Below are 22,275 nucleotides of genomic sequence, written 5' to 3' on the forward strand. Positions count from 1 at the left end.
CATAATAACAAGTAACTTAATCCATGAAGCCACGACTCTTATGGAAAAACTCTTCAAGCTTTGAGAGCGCTATTTATCGGTTCAAATTGCTTACTTGATTAAAAATGGCTTTTAAAAGCACGTAATGTAGGCTATGGTTTATGGCTATGAAAGAAAGGAATTTTACAGGCTCAAAAGGTGTTTGAGGGCTTCAAAAACCTAGGATCAACATCAATTATTCATCATTTATCTTTCTCTTGTTGTCTTTGTAGAGAAAACGACATATATCCTTATTAACCTCAAATATCAGAATTCTCTTAACATATATCAGAATGCAAATCCAACTTTTTCTTTGATGAATAACCAATCTCAATCATCTGATAACATCAGGAGTTTTATCATGGATGTTAAAAGTCATGTTTGTAGCCCAGAATTATTTTTTTATCGACTTTCGACATTTGTTGTGAAACTTCTTTTGTCTTTCCTAAACTTAATAGGCATTCTCCTTCCTTTATCTTTGACCTGCCTTTAAGTGTAGGCAATTTTCTTCTCTTTTTTTTTTTAACATGCCCCCAATCTAGGTATTCTTTCTTTTAGCTCTCTCTTAAATGTTGGACTTTTTTTTCTAAGCCTTCCCTTTCACTTTTATCTTCTCTTATTTGCCCCCAGTGTGGGGTGTGATCCTCGTCAGGGTTTCTTTTGAAATGAATATTCTATCAGGCTCAAAATGGGATTGCAAATGATATATTTCTAGTATTGTGAAAGGATAAAACAAAGATAGCCTTTTCTCATTTCAAGCAAGGACGGTGTGAATTGATAAATTTTGACCTCGTCCAGTGTAATGATTTGGACTTGCAAGAACCTTGATTCGCGAGTCCATAACTACTGAATCCATTACATATCATTATGCATACTGCTAAAACTTAGCTATATGGTGGGTGATTCAGTTTCATGTGTGAGCTCAAAATTTCTTTGGTCACCCCATATCATTTTAACAAGCATCGAGTCATTTCTGAAATCAAAATACTTTTAATCTTTCTAGGTTGATTAGCATTAATTGCATGTTGGAGTTCGATCAAAATATTCTGTCAAAAATGAAATGCTAAACATCTCCTGACTTCAGAACAACAAAGAGACAAATAAAAGACATGTTTCGTTAAAGAATGAGATGTGATCCCAAAACAAAATGCAAAATGATAAAATTCCATAACAATATAATTGACAATTCATCGTCATTCTTGGACCAGCTTTCTTAGCAAGCATTTTCAATCACTTGTCATTCTGAAGATGTTCGTGGGACAATATAGCCAATGACATCACCTTTCACAAACTCAACTTGCCTCTTGCTCATCCACCTCAAGAGTCATCTCTCATCATTGTTTTGGAATCCATGACAGAACCTTCAATCTTTCCCCTCTTTATAGCTTGTTCAATTCTTTCAGCAATACTCACAACTTCATGGAAATGTTGAGCCGAGCTTCCTATTAAATGCGCATAATAAGGGGATTGAAAGGTGTTGGCAAACAACATCACCATTTCTATATCTATCAGTGGAGGTTGAACATATGTTGCCTTATCTCGCCATCTTTGCGCGTATGCCCTCACAGACTCTTGGTTTTCCTTCTCTATAGACATTAGGATGGTTCTGTCAGGAGCAATTTCAAGATTGAACTTGTACTGCTTAAGAAAAGCCTCCACCAAATCTTTCCATTTCTTAATTTTAGCATTGTCCAACCTTATATACCAGCTTAGGGTAGATCCCGTCAGACTATCTTGGAAAAAATAGATCAATAGCTTATCATCATAAATCACCTCAGCCATTTTATTGCAGTAAGATCGTAGGTGAGTGTTTGGACATTCCAATCCAGTGTATTTGATGAACTCTGGTATCCTAAAATTCTTTGGTACTATGATGTTTGATGCCAAACACACTTTAGCTGCTCGTATGGGATCAAACCAATCATTATCCTCAACTGCTCTTAATCTTTCTTCCAAAGCAGACAACTTGTCATAGTTCACAAAATCAGTGGATCTATTGCCAGGGGGTCCATCTGCTGTTAAATCCATGGTGATGGGAGCTTGACTTGACGGGATAGGGGTGATAGGCATAAATTGTTGTTCTGCTGTTAAATCTGCCCCCAAGTTTTGAGATGTCTCTGGGACGTGGATTAATGGTGTTTTCACAGGAGGTTGTGAAAAAATCCCCTTTTCATTTTTGGAGCTCAACACTTGTTCAAGCAGATCTGTAAGTCTAGCTACTTCACCTTTGATGCTCTCAATTTCATTTTGATAATGAGCCTCCAATTGAGCTCTTTCTTCATTATCCATCTTTCAGGTGTAGCAAATCTTAGATGGGAGACCTATGTTTCAACCTGACAGTATGTATGATAAATATATGAGTATATTTCTTATATGATGAGTTCGCCCTTCCAGAGTTGACACATGGTCGTAAGCCTAAGAATTTTGATTTTTGCGCCACAACGGAAATTTTCTAAGTAACGGCCATTGTGTCAACCACAAGTCTTGAGTTCAAGATGCTTCAAGAAGGGTTTACTTTGATGCAAAACAAAAACTAAAACACACAACCTAAGAACAAGTTATATTCATTAAGTGAGACAAAAGGTTGGTTGACTATCTAGTCTCAAAAGGGTCTCATATCTGCCCAGTGACGATCTTCGTAAAAACAGTGTGGGGGCGTTGCAAGGAACAGTTAAGGCACGTATGCCCACTATTACCAAGCAGGCACTCAGATATGAGTTGGGTGTTTCACGCATCTGAACCCTGACCAATAGTCATAGGGCAGATCACTAATTCCCCACCTAACTTAGAAGCTTGTGTGTGCTTTCCAAAAATTAAAGTATGTGATGCATGAAGCAGTTATATATAATGCATGAATATATATGTACAGAAATTAAAGCATGTAAAATAAATAAATAAATAAAATAATCTTATTAACAAAAAACACGCAAACTAAACAAAACACAGTTATCAGACAAAAACAAAGCTTAGTCCACAAGGTCTCCAGTGGAGTCGCCATTCTGTCGCACGTGAGTGGCGTCGCGGCGAAAACATCCACTCTTAAAATCTTGTATTAATTTGTCAAATGTGGGGAGATAAGAAATTCTTGTCTTTTATTAGTGGAAAAATAGAATGGGAGTCGTCACCTAGTATTTTGGTCACTAGGAACCCTAACTGGTCTTCGAGATCGGGTACGGGGACTGGTTGCGTAAAGGGAAGGTATTAGCACCCCAAATACGTCCTACCTAAGGTAAGCTGCATTGTTTTATTGTCTGATAAAATCTAAGGTCGGGTCGTGTTTTCTAGTTGTTGGTCTATTTATGGTTTAAGAAGAGTCCTCCTCGGTAAGGAGATCCTTATCTTATTGAGTAATTCTGGCATCAACAAAAGAATTTTAATATCCTGGATACGTCTTACGTATAAGGTCGTAAACCCAGATATTAAGAGAAAACAAAATAATTTTTTTGAATTTTTTGAAATATTGGCCTAGTTCTCATGGCTTTAATAAACTGGTTATTAAAGCCAAAATGCACGCTAATACATATTTTTGAATTTTTATTTTTTGTATATATATATATATATATACACATATATATGTGTGTGTGTGTGTGTGGAAATATAATATGATTTATTTTTTAGAGACTTGGCCGTATGCATGAAAACAAAACATTTTATTTTATTTTATTTTTGATGAAAACTAAATATTTAATACCGGATTTGTATCTTTACAATATAAAAATACAAACCAATATTGATCAAAATGCAGTAAAAGTTTTGCGGAAAATCACAAATTTTATAAAAAAGAATTTTTTGATTTTTTAGGCTGGGCCCAACCCGGCCCATGTGGCTGGGCTGGGCCTAGCCAGCCTGCGTGGCTGGGCTGGGCCTAACCAGCCCGGCCATGGTCACTGGCCCATGCCAGTGACCAGCCTTCCTTTTCCATGCACGCGTAATACTTTACGCGTGCATGAACAGTGCGAAAGGTAATTAAATTACCTTCGCACTGTTCATCATCTTGCTTACCATGCGAGAACAGAAAAAATGAGAAAAAACAGAGTGTTGCAGCGTTGGTTTCTTTACATTTTCTTTTCCTCTTTTACATACTAACAAGCATCATCTTATTATGCAGGAAATGAGATGGACATCGAACGTACCTGGTTTTGAGAAGACGAAGATGACAGTGGCGCTGTGTTACCTGCTTCATGTGTCATCTGCTTCCGTTCGGTTTGCCTCCTCTGCTCTCTTTTTTTTGCTTTCTCAATATTTCTCTGCTCTCTCTTATTTCTTACGTTCTTTTTAATCTGTTTTCCTCTTGCTTTCTCCTCACTGTAACTTCTCCTCTCTGTCTGCTCTCCCCTCGCTGCGTTCGGTTTTTCTTCTGGCTTTTATAGCCGGAGGATGAGAATGTTTTTGGTAAGCCGGCGTGCATCACGGTGGTGAGGGTTGTCAGCCGTGATATGCTCCCTTCTTGATTTGGAAACGGCTCCATTATCGCTGCCAACGTCTCCTTCCTTAATTATCAAAGAACACCAGCTGTTGCAGACGATGACATGGTGAAACGACGCCGCTTGGTTTCTTTTGATTCAGCCATTGAATTTCTTGCAGCTTTGTAATCAAATCCTTGCCGAAATTGTAATTGTGTCCCTTAATTTTAGTGCATTTTCTGGTTTGGTCCTTGGTTTCCGATTGTTTCAATTAAGTCCCTAATTGGCTATAAACTTCAATAATTATGCAATTAAGTCCCTGATTTAACCAAATCAACTTTTCAAAATTATAATTGGACCTCAAAACTTTAATTTCTTCTAATAAAAGCCTAAATTGACTTAAAAAATTAATTTTCTTGCAATCAAACCCTACATAAATTCAATTTAAACTTTGAATAAAATTTAATTGAGTCCATAAACATCTGATTTTGGACTTTTCTTCCTCAAATTGAATTTTCCTTATCAACATGGCTCTCACTGTCAAATTTCAACCTTTTTGCATTTTAAATCTCCTCAACCAATTTTGGCATTTTTTCAGCATTCCAGCATCCTTTTCTCGCTCCTATTTTTTTTGGATTTTTTTATTCATTTTGAATATATATATTTTTTATGTGTATATTTTTTTCATTTTTTTTGGGGAACCCAAAAATGGGTAACAACATTACTAATAAGAAAAATGCATGTTCAATGTGGACTTGATGTTCATGAGATGACAACAGTTGTTTATTCATAGATTTTGAGAACGTGATGCCATCATTATGCCAACGAGGGAATCTTTGTCCAGTTTTGCTTAAGATTGAGCTTTTGATAAGCCTTTCGGCCTTCAATTCAAATTAGTTTCCTTTTGTCAACAGTAATAACTCAGACTCTTGTATCCTATATGATAACCATTTGCCATGCAATGGTCTTGGAATTTAAGATGTCACATATTAGGCTTGTCATAGTGAGATTACACAGGGTAACCCCTAGTAGGTAAGTTCTAGTCATTAAGTGTATCAAAGGGTAGGTTACTATCTAGTTTCAAAGGGTTTCTCGTATATTTAGTAATCATCATTGAAAGGTCAATATAAGGCTTACAAGAAGTATGAAGATAGAGACCCTGAATGATATCAGATTGACATATTAACCACTTCTAAGTAAGCAATCAAGTGAAAGTTGGATGATTTCACGAGTCTTACCAAGGCTAAAGCCATTAGAGTATCATTACTTCTCCACCTATCCTAAATTTTAAGGTGTGTGCTTTTAAAGTGATACATGATAATAGAGATGCATGCTAAAGCAGCAAAAAGCAATAACCATATAAACACAACATAACAAATGTTATAGCAATTGTCAAACAAAAGGCAAAGCTTAGTCTAATTAATAAGATCCTCGGTGAAGTCGCCATTTGAGCGCACCTGACATCGCGACAACCTTTAAAAGTTTGTCATAGGAAAAGAATAAATATCTGATATCTTGTTCTTAGATGGGGAAAGCTCTTGTTTAAGGAGTCGTTATCTAGTATTATAGTCACTAGGAACTCTAACCGGTCAACATAGATTATATAGTACGAGACTAGTTATACAAAAAGGAAGATATTATCACCCCTTAAGCGTTCTACCTAAGGTAGGCTGTATTACTGCTTTTGTCATAAATTACTAAGGGTTTGTTGTATTATGCTATCGATGGTCTACTTATAATATTCTTGACTCTAACGCTATATTCAGCTATAAATAGTTCCAACTCTGCCGTTGATAAATACTACATAATAAAAAAAGTATGGTATCTCTAACTCTGGCGTTAGTGAATAAACCGATAAATTTTGGATTAAGAGTAAAAAAATATTTTCATTATTTCTTTTAGAAGAAGAAAAAAGGACAGGTATGTATCGCATACCAGATTCATATTTTACAGTAAAGTCTATAAATCAAATATATAGCAAAGCAAAAAAAAAAAATACAAGAGACCCATAAAAAAATCAAAGAACATCTCTTTTTTTTTAGATTTTTTTTTATCCTTAAAGGGCTTGCTTGACTAGATATCAAAACAAAAGGGGAGTGAAATAAAAGGAAAAAAAGGCATGAGGGTGTGTTTTTTCCAAACACGCCCTTAGCCCAAAGCAAATTGGGCCGGCTAGGCATGAGGCCTAGGCCCCACCCGATTTAACAATTACTTTTTTTTTGTTAGATCCAGCCGGCCCAACCTGGTTACTAGCTCAAGCTAACAACCCAACTAATTCTTGATTTGCAGGTGTGTGTGAATTGTTCACGCATATTCGCTACAACAACTATGTAATTAAAATGCAGGGGGAAACAAAACTCACCTAACGAGTTGCTACTTAAGGCGCAGCTGAGGGTGTTATGAATGAATGCAAAAGTCTTCTCTTCTATTTTTGCTCTTCTAGTTTTCCTCTATGTCTTCGTCCCTCTAAATAATGTTGTGATTTGAAGACAACGATGGCTTTTTCCTTTTTACAACGGGGGAAGGTTTTACTGTTTTTATTGTTGTTTTCTATTTCTCTCTCCTCTAGTCTTTGGGTTTTTCTTGGTTCTCTCTTTTTTATGGGTTCTTTGTTTTTGGATTATATCTCTAGTCTTTTCTTCTCTTTGTTCTCTTTTTGTGTTTTTTTTTCATCGCTCCCTTTTAGCATGCCTTTTACCTCTGCTTTTTATAGGGTTTCTTGCAAAAAAATTAGCCCTTATCTTTCTATGATCATGATCTTTGTGTGAAGATAGAATTTAGACTTCATGTTATGGTAAGATTGGGACACCAACAGTCCTGTCATTGTTGGACTATTGATGATGGTTTCCTTGACGTTGTTAGCACCTCGTGGTAGCAAAGGAAAGCTAGAACAGACACGTGATAGATGTTAGACCATTTGGTCTACATCTTGGTCTGCTTTGAGGATAATGAGGCTTGGTGAATGCAGGCGAGCTTCTCTATTTTCAAAAGAAGAAGAAGATGAACAATGAATTTGAAATGATGTTTTGAGATGGAAATGGTCGCCTTTCAAATTGGTCACTGAAGTTCTGACATCTTGTAATCAAGCCTTTATTCATAGAAATTTCCTATTTTTTTTTAACAATTGGACCCCTGGATTTTAACGTCATTTATAAAACAGTCATTAGTTTTCAATTTAATTAATTCAATCCTTAATTGACTCTTCAACTTTAAATTCTTTCAAAATTACCCCTAAAAAATCAATTAACCCTATAAGATCAACGTCTATTCACTTTGGTTCCTGAATTTTAATTTCTTGCAATTTTGACCCAAATCAGCCCCAAACTTTGGTATTTCTTTAATTAAGTTCCCAATTTCATTAATTAAACTAATTTCAAGTTTAATTAAGTCTCCAAACTTATCAATTCTTCCAATTTTTAACCAAATTGACTCTCAAAATTATAATTTCATCCTTATTAGTTCTCAAACTTTCAATTTGTGTTGTCTTGACCCAAATTTCAAATTATTGAACCAATTTGTGTTGTAAAAAATTAGGTCATAACAAAGTTCATTAGAAGGTAAATATTGGATTGGACCAAACTGATGACATTTTTGGCATCCTTTCACATAATTAATGCAATATTTGATTATGTATGACTAATTAAATTCATGATTAAGCCACCTTCTTCTTGATGCTAGATTAGTGAGCTCTATAAAGCTTTTTTTGAACCTTAAACATATGACAAATAAAACTTTATATGAAAGATCTCATAAAAGAGTTCTGGTTCCATCCCTTCAATCATTTATGGGTCAATATCATTAAGACCCTCAACTTGTACTTAACAAAAAAATTTCAATTATAGTTTCACTGTTATTGTCTTATGCATTTCAAACATGAAAATTGAATTGGTTTGTTTGTCTTAACATTAATGTTGGATATCAGTTATGGTTGATCGATTTATAATTTTGACAGCGATAATGCCACAACTATTGAAGGATATCATTTATCATAATCCATGGTAAAAGTCAAGCCATTAACTTTTATATTGTTTCTTCTCATAAAAAAACAAACATAAAAATTTTCATAATATATTTTCAAAACATAAAATTATGATTAGGGAGCAAAACAATAGGAGAAAAAGAAAGGGGGACCAAAATGATATGGGATTAAATGTTTTTTTAAAAAGATCACACAAATGAGAAAATGAAAAGTAAATAGTGATTCAAGCAAAATTGAAGAAAATTATAGAGCAAAGTCCTCATTTAAGAAGGAAATAATACAAAAATCTTCCAATATTGTTTTTCTAGTTTAAATTTTTCCTGTCTTATAAGAACCTCAACACTATAAATTAAATTCAGGGGAAAAAAACCCTATGAAAAAATACCCCACATAAAAGAGAGAAAGAAACCCTCTAAAAAAACAGCCGCACCAAAACAATTTTTATTTATTTATAAAAAACGATGCCAAACTAAATCAATTTTTCACCTTGTTGGGATCTGAGCATAATAACGATGATAGTAACCACAACCACCAACACCTCCACATTACTCATCTCTCCTTCTATATCAATGAGGCACAAAATTACTAGCCTTATCAATGATAGACCAATAGAGAGAAAAGAGAACTGCCAAAGCTTTCTAAGTCTTAATCTCCCACCATAAACGAGTGATTTTTTTATTTGAAGTGTTTTCAAGTATGTGCAATATTATTATATATGAATTCATTTTCTTTGTATCATTATGTGTTGATTGCTTTTCAAAAAAAAAATTTGTTTTTATTTTTTATCAATGAATCAGCATATGGACGGTAAGATCCTTAAAATGGTAATGTCCTTTAGAGATTAAGACTTTTTATTTTTTATATGAAAAATAATAAAATTTCCCCCAACTCATAAGCGGTAAGATCTTTAAAAGGGTCATGTTAATACACTCATAGTATTCTTTATTTTAGTACCTTACTTTTAGTTTTTTATGCATGTTTTATCTCTTACAATAGCTTACTTAAGTTGTCTTGTACTTAAAAGTGCTATGGAGACATAATATATATATATATATATATATATATAAGAAGCTAAATGTAGCATTTTTAGCACAATTTTAAGTAAAGGACTAGAAAGAGCATGATGGGATAAGTCATTAAGTTTAAATCCTAATTACAATAGCAATTCAACTTGAATAAGGAGTCCTAATAGGATTAGGATTGGTTAGAGTAAATATGCTAAACTGAGATCTTTATGTACTATTTGGACCATATTTAGAGCTACAGGTGGAATGTTTCTACAATTTAAGTTGAGTGAAAAATTAGATATTTCAAGATTTCCATCCATATATGGTAGGCTTGGTAATTCATCCGGATGAGATAGAACAATATCTTTGAAATCAGGCTTGAAATTTGCTAGCAAACTAGCATGAATCTAGCCCAATCTTTCCATGTTGGGATGATAACGTGAAAACTCATTAATGATGTGGTAAGGATCCTACATGACCAGGAAACCTCTCTATAAGGTCAAATTCGTTGCATGAGTCATCAGAGTCATATTAGTATAAATAAACCTTAAAGTAATCTCATTTGGAGAATTTGTTGTTCTTTGTTAAGATTGAGTGTGTTTTATGGGACTTACTTCTCCTTGTCATTGTGAAAGGATTTAGGTTAAGTCAATGTGACTATGCAAATACCTAAACTTTAGAAGTAAGGATTATGTTTTGTTGTTAGGCATAAATCTAGAATCACTATTTGAAGTTTTAATAGTCTTTCACCTCCAACAACGTAAATCCTGAATCACACATCTTAATATTTTATCACGTTCAACAACAAACTCAAATATACCAATTTAAACAAATTTTTAACATGAAAGCATGATAGATACCCTTTATCATTAAAAACAAATATGAAGCAGCTTACCTTAGGTATAATGTTTAAAGTGATATTTTCTTTCAATATAATCAACTCCTCTTTACCTAGAACCTTTTAAGATTAGTTAGGGGTCTTAATTATCACAAAACCAAGTATCAACTTCTTGTTTGATTTTACCCTATCAATCTTAGGTCAACTCGTTGTGATATCCCCTATAATAATGATATGTAGTTGGAGTTGGGCATTCATGTTTATATTGTAAACCCCGTAATAAAATGAGTAAATTCTAACTAGAGAAAATAATTAGTTAAAAAAAGATTGTCATGAATTGTTGTGAAAAATCCATAGTAAATTAGTGTATAACTCCAAATAAATTAATGAATAATTTTATGCGTGAAAAATATCGACTATTGGTGTAAACTCTATGCTTAACCGTGTATTTTTTAACAAAAAATGATGAAAATTCTAAGGAAATTTTGTTATGATAAGAATATCTCTATTTGAAATTAGGTTAGACATCCAAAGCTAAACCTTTTAGCAAAGGGAGCTTATTTGAAAAAAGAGTCAGGTAGGTACATATCACCTTATCTTTAGAACTCATGATGCATTTGTTAAGACTTTCCATATATGTGTGTGTGTGTGTAAGAAAGGAGTATGAATAAAAAAAAAAAGCTATTAAAGTCAGCTAATTGGACGGTGACATGATTAAATAATTGAATATTAAAGTTAGTTGTTTGGATTAAGATTTAATTAATTAATTAGAGTTTAAATTCAATCATTTAGAAGAAGACTTGATAAATTGAATGTTAAAATTGGTTGTTTGGACAGAGGCTTGATTAAATAAATATTTAAGTCGGTTGTTTGGATAAGAACAAAGGTGACAAGTTAAATTGATGTAATGAGTGAGATTATAATATGATACTTTAGTATTAGAATTGATGATATCTTGTTTTAGAAATAATAACTTTAATAAAGAACATATAATATGGAAATATGTGTTACTTTCTTTTTGTAGGGGATATGTATATATGTACTTAATATTTATTAATTTGTTATAAGTAATGCAAGTCTATCTAGACAACACTGATTTCATATCTAGTTATTAGATAATTTTGTTTTAGGTATATATTATATGTACATGAATAAAATAAATATTAGTTTTCTATGTATATAGTTCATGATGTAAAGACTCGTATAAATATTTTGGTGTAATTTTTGTAATTATAATATATCATATGTCATGTATGTAAATAATTAGGCAACTATTATATCATATGTCATGTACATGAATAATTAGGAACAATGAATTTGTTATAAATGGTTCAAGACTATATTGCATAGTCACTCAATGGATAATAATTAAATTAATTGATGATACACCCAAGGCTATTTATGATATGATGAATAATTGTACATCTTATATGGAATTGATTTTATGTAGGAAATTAAGTATAATAGAATTTTATATAGAAAAAACTCTGCTGAAATTTCATTGAAATTGAATAAACTCAAGGGTTTCAATGATAAATATATTGGATTACTTAACGATGAACTTATATAAAAAAAATTTATCTTATTTTATACGTAGATACTAATGATATGAAGTGATAAATAAATTCTTTAGGTAATGAATAATTGTAACTGATTGTGTTGTTAACTTTAACTCTAACTCTAAAAATATTTTAAATTTATAATTAAGATATTATATCTAGTTTGATTAAAAAAATTAATAATCCAAAGCCTAATTCGGATTCAATTAGCAATTCAACCATTCAAAACATCAACCTGCTTAAAACTTAGTTGACTTGGCTGAATTTATAATAATTTAGAGTGCGTTTATTTTTATAATTAAGGTGTACATAAAGATCCAAATATTTTTTAACTTTTTATAATTAAGTTTTATACATAATTACATCGAATTATACCCGACCTTGACTATAGAAACAAACACGATCATTATTGACCCAGACTAACCGTTGCCGTCTGGAAAGTGAGAAATGCCTCTATCCCGTCGGTAACTTCAAAATTCCAAATCCCTAATTTGCTATCCAATTTCAAACCCTAATCTCACTCAAAGCTCAAGCCGTTCCCTAATCCCAACAATACCCCAATCCCACTCCCCAGCCAGCTACTGTCAAGGGTTAAGCACTCTTTCTCTCTTCAGGTAAATCAAGGCACTATGTTTCCTTCTTTTTTAAATGTCTCTCTTTGCTGTTTAATTTAAGAAATTAGCAGTTTTTTTTTTTTTAATCTGCAATCCATCACGAGTAGCGTATTCTCTTCCTTCGCTTATAGGGTGACATTCTTTGGAGATGGCAAGTGGTGGAGAGACGGTGACTCAAGTGGAGCAGTGGTCTGTTGAGGATCGGGTGTTCCGGCTATACAATCTGTTCGCTAATTTTCCTCCTGTAGCCCAAACCACCATGTAAAAACCGTTTATATATATGTTTATAATAATAAAAAAATCATTCATAATAATTTTGTTGTAAAAAAATAAATGTATATGTACAGGTTGGAGCTTCAACGTGACGAGCACATTAAATACCTTAATGAAGGTCTCAAGCAACTCGGTCCCTCCTTTGTAGCTCTGGATTCCAGGTTCGCTCGCCTGCTTTTCCTCCCTTCTTCCTTCCTCTCCGTTTTCTTTTTATTTATTTATTTTTTAAAATTCGATTTTGCTGTGCAATATTGCAGTCGACCTTGGCTTTGCTACTGGATCATACATTCCATGGCTTTGCTGGGGGAGTCTCTTGATTACCAACTCGAAAATAATGCCATTGACTTTCTTAACCGTTGCCAGGTATTATTTTTTTAAAGCTACTTCCATTTCTTCTATTTATTATTATTTTTTAATGTAGCTCATGGTTGTGTGTGTTTAATAACCATTTTATTGTTATTTTCTTTTTGCGCTTGTGTATTGGAGTTTCCTCATCATAATGAAATAAAAGTTTAGCACTTCATCTTTTATTCATTGCATTCTGTTTTACAGGACCCAAATGGTGGATTTGGTGGCGGACCTGGACAGGCAAGTTCCATTATTTCGCAAGATGAATTTGTTCTTTTGATACACCGCCACTGTGTATGATAGTGTTACAGAACTCACCAAACCATAATCCAACCTAGCCTCCTCTTTCCTCCACAATCCCTATGCTTGTTTGCCTTTTAGTCTATGTTTTTTTGGATAGCAAGGTAAGGGAAGGACAAGGCTCAATCCATCCAAATTGAGATGATTGAAAACTACAAATTTAAAGAGGGCAAGGATGATCCTTCCAATGCTTCATTGGGTCTCCATCTTCTTTGCCAAACAAAATGAACACCAAATCCTTCATTTCTCATCCATCCTTTTTGCAATCCCTCCTATCAAACACATGCAAAAGTCAGAGATTGGATATTCTTTTTCAAAGCTAATAATAAATTCATACCCCCATTTACTTTTTGCTATAGTTGTGTGAAAGTGTTTCCTGCTGAAAAAAGGGGCTGCAACTGTGGTTTTAAGCTATCCTAAGTTAGTCTAATGTGAGAAGTTATGGCGATAATAGAGAAGCCAATCAATCTTAGTTGTGATCTTGCCTATCTTACAGTGGTCTCCCTGAACAAATGTTAAATATTGTTTGTGTTTATTTTTGTGGTAGGAGAATGCTAGAGGCATTCCTCTTTTGTATATATGCATGATTTCTTACATGCTGTTTTGTTTTTTTCTTTTTTTAGAAAACTATCAATTGTCAACTTGACTGTATTAGTTTGTTATTTTTGTCTTTAGATGCCACATCTCGCAACAACATATGCTGCAGTGAATTCAATTGTTACTTTAGGAGGACAGAAAGCCCTGTCTTCAATTAATAGGTGGTCATTTTTTTTCTGCTGTTCTTTTAAGAATTCACCTTTCCTCACTACACTGCAACTTCAGTTTTTGGAATTGATTCAACTTCTTTTTAATCTTTCTTCTAGAGACAAATTATACAACTTTTTATTGCGAATGAAAGATCCAAGCGGGGCCTTCAGGTGTGATTTCAAATTTGTTCTAGCAGTTCCAATGAAATTGATTTTTTCATTGATTTTTTCATTAATTTCATTCATTAATGTGTGTACGTACGTATGTTACAGTGACTGGAGTGTCATTTCATATCTGAAACTGCACAATTTTGAGTTCTTACTGTCTAGTGCATGTTTATTTTTTCCATGTTCTAGCTTGCTTTTCTTATGTACAACCTTGGAAGCTATTCTGGATTTGAATTTTTGGTGGTGTCAAGGGACTTGTGGAGTTGGTTTAAAAGGATTGGGGATTAATGTAAGTACTAGAGTAATACTAGTAAGGTTTCACATTTAGTAATTTTAGGAGTCACTATCAAAAGCAGAGTTGCTAGAATTTTATTCATAAATTGATTTGCATTGTATGGAACGATTACATAACCTTTATATAGGTCTTATGAAAAAACATTAATGGTCTTTTTTAGAATAGGAAAAGCCGAATAAAACTGAGCTTGTTTAAGAGTGTGGTTGCGGTTGCTTTTCACTAAAAAAAATATCAAAAGAATTTTTTTTTTTTAATTTTTTTTTGATATCAGCGCATTAAAATGATCTAAAAACACTAAAAAAATATTAATTTGAAGCAAAGAAAAAAATAAAAAATTTTTAAATTTTTTCAAAAGCACTTTTGAAACGTAAAAACAAATAGGGCCTAACTCTTTGATGCTAAAAATTACTAAATAGTTCCATAAAGTATATTTTTCCTAAATGAGAAGGCACAATTTTTAAGGAAACCGAAACTATATATTAATTTTTCTCTCAGTGGTTTCTTATTCAACTTTTACCCCTAACTATATTTGATTTTTAGTGTATTTGGAAAATGATAAAGGGTAATAATGGATTGTATTGATTAACTCTGACTTCTTAAGTAGCCATTTAAATTTGGACTACCAAAAGAGGAAAGTAGGACACTTGTTTAGGGACTGGGAGACTGGAAAATAAGGTAAAGACAAATTTTGTAGTTTTCCAGCTAATGGTAACTACAAAAATGCCTTCTCTACAAAATGACATTAACTTTGCTTCCTTTTATTTTCTGCACCACATTATGCAAAATTACCATATGAATTTTTTGGTTTTGCTCATTTTCATCTAAACATGTTATAGAGGTAATATGAACTGTTTATGACTAGCTTCGAATGTCATGCATTTCTTTTCATTAGGATGCATGATGCTGGTGAAATTGATGTACGAGCATGCTATACTGCCATTTCAGTAAGATCTTTCTCCTTCACTTTGGAGTCTTTTGGCCAAAGCATCAGTTGAAATATGTGTTTAGAGCAGCCATCTATTATAGCTTAAAAATGCTGTCTATATTCTGTAACAGATCCTTATTAGAGAATCAATATAATCAACCATATAATTAATTAGCTTTGGTGTGAGATCTGCTAAAAGTTGTGTTCAAACTGCTCTAATGGAAATATTCACTATTGCTTGACTACTAGTTGAACATGGATGAGTTTTATGTACTATGTATAATTATGTGTGTAACTGGCATTGTCATTTCACTTTCACTAGGCCATTTAACTCTTACATTTGGGCATTTATGTATCACCAGGTCATATTAGGCATTGCTATCTCACTCTTTCTATAGGTTATTCTACTTTTGCTTTCCTCACTTCTGCACTGCTCCAATCATCTTGTTTCAACCAGGTTGCTAGTATTCTCAACATTCTGGATGATGAGCTCGTTAGGGGTGTTGGTAATTTCATCTTAAGGTTGGTTTCTAGTGGTTCTTCAATATTTAATTTTGGAACTATTCCAGCTTGAGCTTCCTTTTTTATTCATGTTTTATCCAATTCTTTCAGGCTTTATTTGGGGTTTATTTTTTTGTCTTAGCTATTTGTTACTTCTAGAACAACAGTCTTGGTGTGTTGCATGTGCCATTCTTCCAAATTATGAAATCATTTTACTTCCATGTTTGAAACTTTCAAATGTGCATTTACAGAACTTTATATGGAGACTTGATTGCATAAGAAAAAATTCATGGTTCTTAATGGATGAGAACAAGTGTTAATACCCAAACTGTATCATTCCCATTACATTTGCTATGCCTCAAGAGGCTAGCTTGTGTATCTTCATTTTTTACATTTAATCAGAGTTGTTGAAAGTTACCATTTTATTTCTTTGCAATTCCTCTTGCCTTTTGCTTTCATGGATATGAGGTAACACTCATTTTTTTCTGTTTTTTCCCTTTTGTTAACATACTTTGGGATAGTCAAGGACCATTCATATGTAACCCATCTGAATTGGCCTCTATATAATTTTGATACCTTCATATTCTCTAGTTTAGGGTTTTGGTTCTTTTGTGTCCTTTAAAGCTGTGAGCTCATTTTATGTGCTCTTGGGAATTGTGGCTGTCAAGTTTGAAAGTGAGATCAACATGAGTGTAGATTGACCTGATGTGGCTTTTTGTGATAATTCCTGTCCTGAAGGTGCTCATTCATTTGTTGGGATGTTGGTAATTCCACAAATTTGGGAGTATAGTATGGAGCCACTGGGAAGGCCAAACTCATTGTGTGAAATTTATTGCCTTTTTTTTTTTTTCTGCGAGATGGACTACATCACTTCCCCTAGCAATATTAATTCCTCAAAAACCACATGGAGTTTTTATTCATTATAGTTAGTTGAGACATAATGATACAGTATAGGAACATGAAGTTTATTTGTTTGCTATAATTTAGTACTTTTAGAATAATAATAATAATTTTATTTTTATTTATTTATTTATTTATTATTATTATTTTTATTATTATTATTATAAGGTAATATTTTAATAGAATTCTTATTTTCTATTTAGTTTAGGATACTAGGGTTGCTTGGTGTTTGTATAAACACCACATCCCTTTGTAGAAGGGAGAATGTTAATGATGATGAATTGAAATTAAGATTTGAGTATTGTTTCTTCTATATAAACATCATCTAGTAGCAACTTTAGTAAACCGAATATCCAACTTGCAAAAACCTTCATAAATACAATATCCATTGAGATTAGTCCAAGCAGAGATAGTGGTGAGATCTGAAATAAACCATAGCAGTCTTATCATACATAATAATCTATTCCTCAAAGCTATAAGGTTCAAAAATCTCATACAATATTTCATTACTAAACTGATATAAGAATCCATGAAATTTTCAAACAAAACCAACTTGTATGAGTGGACTCTTCACTCTTCAATAATCACGATCTTCATACGTGATGGAAGCAATTTGTTTGTTGCCAAATGAAATCAGTCATCTTAAGCCCAACTTATGAAGCTTCTGGTGAATTTAAGATGAGAAGCAATGTGGTGCAATAATGAAGTTTGGTGTTTGACAACGATGTTGGCATCAACAAAATATCTATCTTGACTTAGAAACCGAAAAAATTCAATTTTTTTTGTTGCTAAAACTTAATATGGTTTGTATGTTTTGGATCGTTTTGATGTGCTAATGTCAAAAATGATTTTTAAAAAATGAAAAAACATCATTGGCATGCATTTTGGCATGAAAAGTTATTTGAAAAGTAACCGCTATCACACTTCCAAACACACTCTTAAAGTTATTGATATAGAAGCTATTCTAGGGTGAGAGGGATTTGTTTCCACATTCTCTAGTTGTCAATTTTTTTTCTTCCAGACAACTTTTTTTTTTCCTGACAAAAAGAATTTAGGGTTTGTGGTTTAAGGTATGGTCCAACCTTAGGCTCCGATACCAAAATTGATGTAGCACAGGATAGTAGCAAAGTTAGAAAAAGCAGAATTCCCTAGAGGACAGGGAAAAATTGAGCAAGAAGAAAGGAAACCTATAGAAGAGGGTAAATCCCTATAGAAGAAGGTTAAAGAATTTTTTTTTTTTAAAAAAACCTTGTAAGAGGGTTCCAATAAACAGAAGAAACAATACATAATTCTGAATTTCAATTTATCATCATTAACATTCTCCCCTTCTACAGAGGATGTGTTTATATAGATATCAATAAACTCAGTATTCTAAACTAAATATGAATTAAGAATCCTAATAAAATATTTTTAACAACAACAAAATCCTAGAAATTGACCTAAATAATTATAGGATTTTAAACATAAGAAATTACAAACAAACAAGTAAACTTTCTTTTTTCCTATATAACATCATATAATTTGTCAAATGATATATGAATGATGCTGGAGTTATGATTGAGACTGGACAGTTGAAAGCTCTCTGTAAGCTGGGTTTGATTTCATAGATAAATGAATCTTTATAGTGGTCTATAAGAAGGGTATGATGGCAAAGCTGGGTTGCGTTATGTTTCAGAGAGATGGGCATCATATGTGCTTGTTGCATCAATAGGTGGTGATTAATTTGTGGATGAGGTTGCTTCAGTTACACCGTGCTGTCCTTAGATCTGCATTGTTTCAGAATACTCTTTTAGCTCTATTATGCCAGTGACTATTCTGACAAGTCATAGTGTAGTTTTTCTATTTTCATACAAGATTAATTCCTCAAAAGTATTACACTTGCCTTGTGTTTATATTTCTTGATGGTGTAAGCAACTAAAAGTCTTTCTTTTTGATATCCAACTTAGCTGTCAGACATATGAAGGTGGTATTGCAGGAGAACCTGGTTCTGAAGCTCATGGTGGGTATGTTCTCTCTCTCAAAGTCCATATCTGTTAAAGAGATTATAAGTTTTCTATTTTACTAGCCCTCAATTCAACTTCTATATATGTCTGCTTGTGGTCCTATCTCTTTCCCAGTCAATCAATGCATCTCATGGATTTGAATACCTGGTTATCAGGTATACTTTTTGTGGATTGGCTACCATGATTTTGATCAATGAGGTTAACCATTTGGACTTGGCTGGTTTAATTGTAAGACAATGTTGCCTTTCTTTGTGATCATTTGCCAAAATTTATCTATTTGTACATGAATTACTGTGGTGTTCTATATGTTGGGTCTCTTATGTATCAATTTTTCTGCAATGAATTTCTTGAACATGTTGTAAGAAAGCTTTTGGTGGTTATTGTATTAGGATTGGGTCGTCTTTCGACAAGGAGTGGAGTGTGGATTTCAGGGGCGAGCAAACAAATTGGTTGATGGTTGCTACTCTTTTTGGCAGGTATTTTCTGTTCTTCGTTTTAAGTTGTTAGTGTTTCATTTTTTATGGTGAGTTAAAAATTATGTGTGTTCAGGGAGGCGTGCTTGCATTATTACAAAGAATAGATTTGGTTACTGGTGATCGTCTATCACTATTTGATTCTGGAGAAGAGGAAAGCACTGGAAATAGTACTTCTGAAGGAGAAGATACTGATGGAATTTCATCTGCGGCTGAGGAGACTTGCCATTTTAAGAATGGAGGTAGATTGGTTATGTTTTTTCTTTTGGAGATTTTGCACTTGATCTTATGTTGGCTTTATGGTTTTGCATAATTGTCATGTGATTTCTCACACCTTTTATTCTTACACGGCTGCAGAGCAGCAGGATGCTTCTTGTTCAGTGAACTACACCAGTTCCAGTCATACTCGATCTTTGGGAAATGTAGAAATGGAACCTCTTTTTCACAGCTTGGCATTACAGCAGTACATACTTCTATGCTCACAGGTTGAAATTGAAAAACTCTTTCTATTTATTGATGACCCTGTCATTGAATTTTTAAGATCTCATTTCCTACGTCGATGACTTTTTATGTCTATTCTTATCTATCTGATTATTGCTTTTGATAGCATCTTGGAAAGCCTGAATCATTTTCACATTTGCTTGCTAATTTTTTTTTCCAGTATTTTTCATCCCTAACACAAAAAAAATATCATTTTGATTCCTCCATGTCATGGGTCAAGCCCTAGACTTTACTGTTTTATTTTCCCCAGAAAGAAAGGTGGTTTTCCTTGTTTTACATTTTTATTTCCATGTTTTTAAAACAAGGCATGAGGTTCTCAGCATTCTGTACTTGCCAAACAATAGTGATCTGTTTTTAAAACAAGGTCATTATTGGCTGGTGGCATGTTAAACGTATTCGAAGATTCAGGTTCTTGCACCTCATTTGGGCTTGTGGGAGGGAAAAAGTTTTGGCAATTTTATGCTAACCCAAATGCAGTGCCCATTGTTAAACCTAAAGAGTCTTGCAAGTTGAGTTTGGAAACTTTCAATATGGTCCATAAAAGTTTATTTTTCATCATTAAGGTCAGTGTCATTTATTCTCAACGTGGTTCCTTCATCTCTGTGAAGATCTGTAAGGATCAAGTCCATTGCATGCCATAACTAGCACAACATCAAGACCTAATGATTCAATATATATGTGCATGCTTATGAAACAGATATAACCAGTGGGTACCCACACAAAAAAGAACTTTAAAAAAAGAGGAGATTTTGAACTTATTTGACCACAAAATCCAGGGAGGAATTTGTAGATTGCCTCAAACTTAGTGGTTATGTTTTGTTGCATGGACATTTGTGGTAGCGGAAAATTGTATTGAGTTAGAGAGGTTGGTTTTACTTTGATATTTGAGCAGCTCTTAGTTTATCTTATTTAACGGATATTTGATACATTTTGTGTAATGTGGCTACTACAGTTAGAGAATGGTGGATTCAGAGACAAACCAGGGAAGCCCCGAGACTTTTATCACACATGTTATTGTCTAAGTGGCCTCTCTGTATGCCAGCATTGCTGCTCCAAGGATTACGATTCTCCATCCTTGCCCGGGCAGGTGTTGGGTCCCTATTCAAATCTCTTGGAACCCGTCCATCCACTCTACAACGTCGTCTTAAAACAGTACAGGGAAGTTCGTGAATTCTTTTCTAGGTCTTGAGCAAAGTTGAATTGAGATGTATGATCCGTATTTTGATAGTATTCCAGAAATTTTATCTATGGCATGACTATAAAAGAGATTCATTTTGCTGTTTGGACGCCTTACTCGGAAACTTTTCAATTGAAGGGTATGTACCATCAATATTTAATCAATCAAGTATCTTAGGTTATTATAAGTGTAAATATGTTGATATCTAAATTAAATACTGGAAATGTGTTGCATAATTGTCTAGGTACTAGCAAACATGTGGCATGATCCAGATTGAGAACATTGGTTGCTAGTTTCAATATCAGGCATGGTTAAGATTCTTCCAATTAATTGGATCAGCAAGATTTTTTCATTCATCCATGTATTAAATATTTTTTTTTTGTTGTATTTATAAAAGATTCAATATTCTATTAAGTATAGGTTATTAATTTCTTTATCTAATTTGGATTTAGTGAATTTTCCTAACGAGAGTTTTTTCAGTAAAAGTTTGCTTTTTACTTTTTTTTTCTTTGCAAGACAAGTAGCTCTACATTTTAGAACAAGTATTTAAATTCTAATTTTTTTAGTCTGTTTCATATTAATTATTAAAGTATAATTTACCCCTCCTCGAGTTCTTGATTTATCTATCAATTTGTGCAATTTTCATAAGTTTCTTGTTTCGGCTCAATATTTTATCTGTATTTATTTATTGTCTTTTTAACATTTTTATTTACTGATTTCTTTACCCTTGCTTTCTTCATAAGCCTTTATTTTATTTACTTTTCTTGTCTTGTAATTTATTTAATTTTTTTGTTAAGTTAGTGTTATCCCAATGCTTAGTTTAAACATTATAGTTTATTACTCAATATAAGTCTTATGGTTTATCTCTTGATACAAATTTTAAATTGTTTGATTTAAACCTTTTTGTATAATGTTAAATTTAACCTTATGGTTTTATGATCATATAAGCTTTTAGTACTATGTTGTGAGATTAAACTTTTTGATTATGAATTATTGTATTGTTTTGTTAGTAACATCATTTAAATTAAAATTATTAATATGATCATATCTTAAATTAAATTTTTTTTTCAATTTTTTTTAAACTAAATGAATTGCTTAAAAACTAAATTTTTTCTTTGGAAACAATATATATATACTTTGACTTAGAAATTGATGGTATCATTTTCCACTTTTACCCTAACATATTATATAGTTCAATGTTCTTGTTTTAAGTAATTTTTATTTTAAAAAATGGGTAAAGGATAAAA

The 22,275-nt window shown here is 32.8% G+C and overlaps 2 protein-coding genes across 3 annotated transcripts; one reads left to right on the forward strand and one right to left on the reverse strand.

Moving 5' to 3' along the window:
* Positions 1-1,335: 1,335 nt before the first annotated feature.
* Positions 1,336-2,046, reverse strand: LOC133670788 (uncharacterized). Its single transcript, XM_062091398.1, has one exon. It carries the CDS (start codon positions 2,044-2,046, stop codon positions 1,336-1,338), a length of 711 nt encoding a protein of 236 aa, XP_061947382.1.
* A 10,149-nt stretch (positions 2,047-12,195) lies between these two features.
* Positions 12,196-21,215, forward strand: LOC133671595 (protein farnesyltransferase subunit beta). Of its 2 annotated transcripts, XM_062092388.1 has the most exons (15): positions 12,197-12,418; positions 12,550-12,679; positions 12,766-12,852; positions 12,949-13,054; positions 13,244-13,279; positions 14,015-14,097; positions 14,203-14,256; positions 15,441-15,492; positions 15,931-15,995; positions 18,821-18,877; positions 19,033-19,105; positions 19,267-19,353; positions 19,427-19,592; positions 19,708-19,835; positions 20,804-21,215. In XM_062092388.1, the coding sequence occupies exons 2-15, from the start codon at positions 12,567-12,569 to the stop codon at positions 21,038-21,040; spliced, it is 1,344 nt and encodes a 447-aa protein (XP_061948372.1). In that variant the 5' UTR covers positions 12,197-12,418; positions 12,550-12,566; the 3' UTR covers positions 21,041-21,215. The 2 variants fall into 2 exon arrangements, with proteins under 2 accessions (XP_061948371.1, XP_061948372.1); XM_062092387.1 differs by having other exon boundaries at positions 12,196-12,418; positions 14,015-14,256.
* The last annotated feature ends 1,060 nt before the right edge of the window (positions 21,216-22,275 follow it).

Source organism: Populus nigra, chromosome 13 (assembly GCF_951802175.1).
Source record: "Populus nigra chromosome 13, ddPopNigr1.1, whole genome shotgun sequence".
Lineage (NCBI taxonomy): Eukaryota > Viridiplantae > Streptophyta > Magnoliopsida > Malpighiales > Salicaceae > Populus > Populus nigra.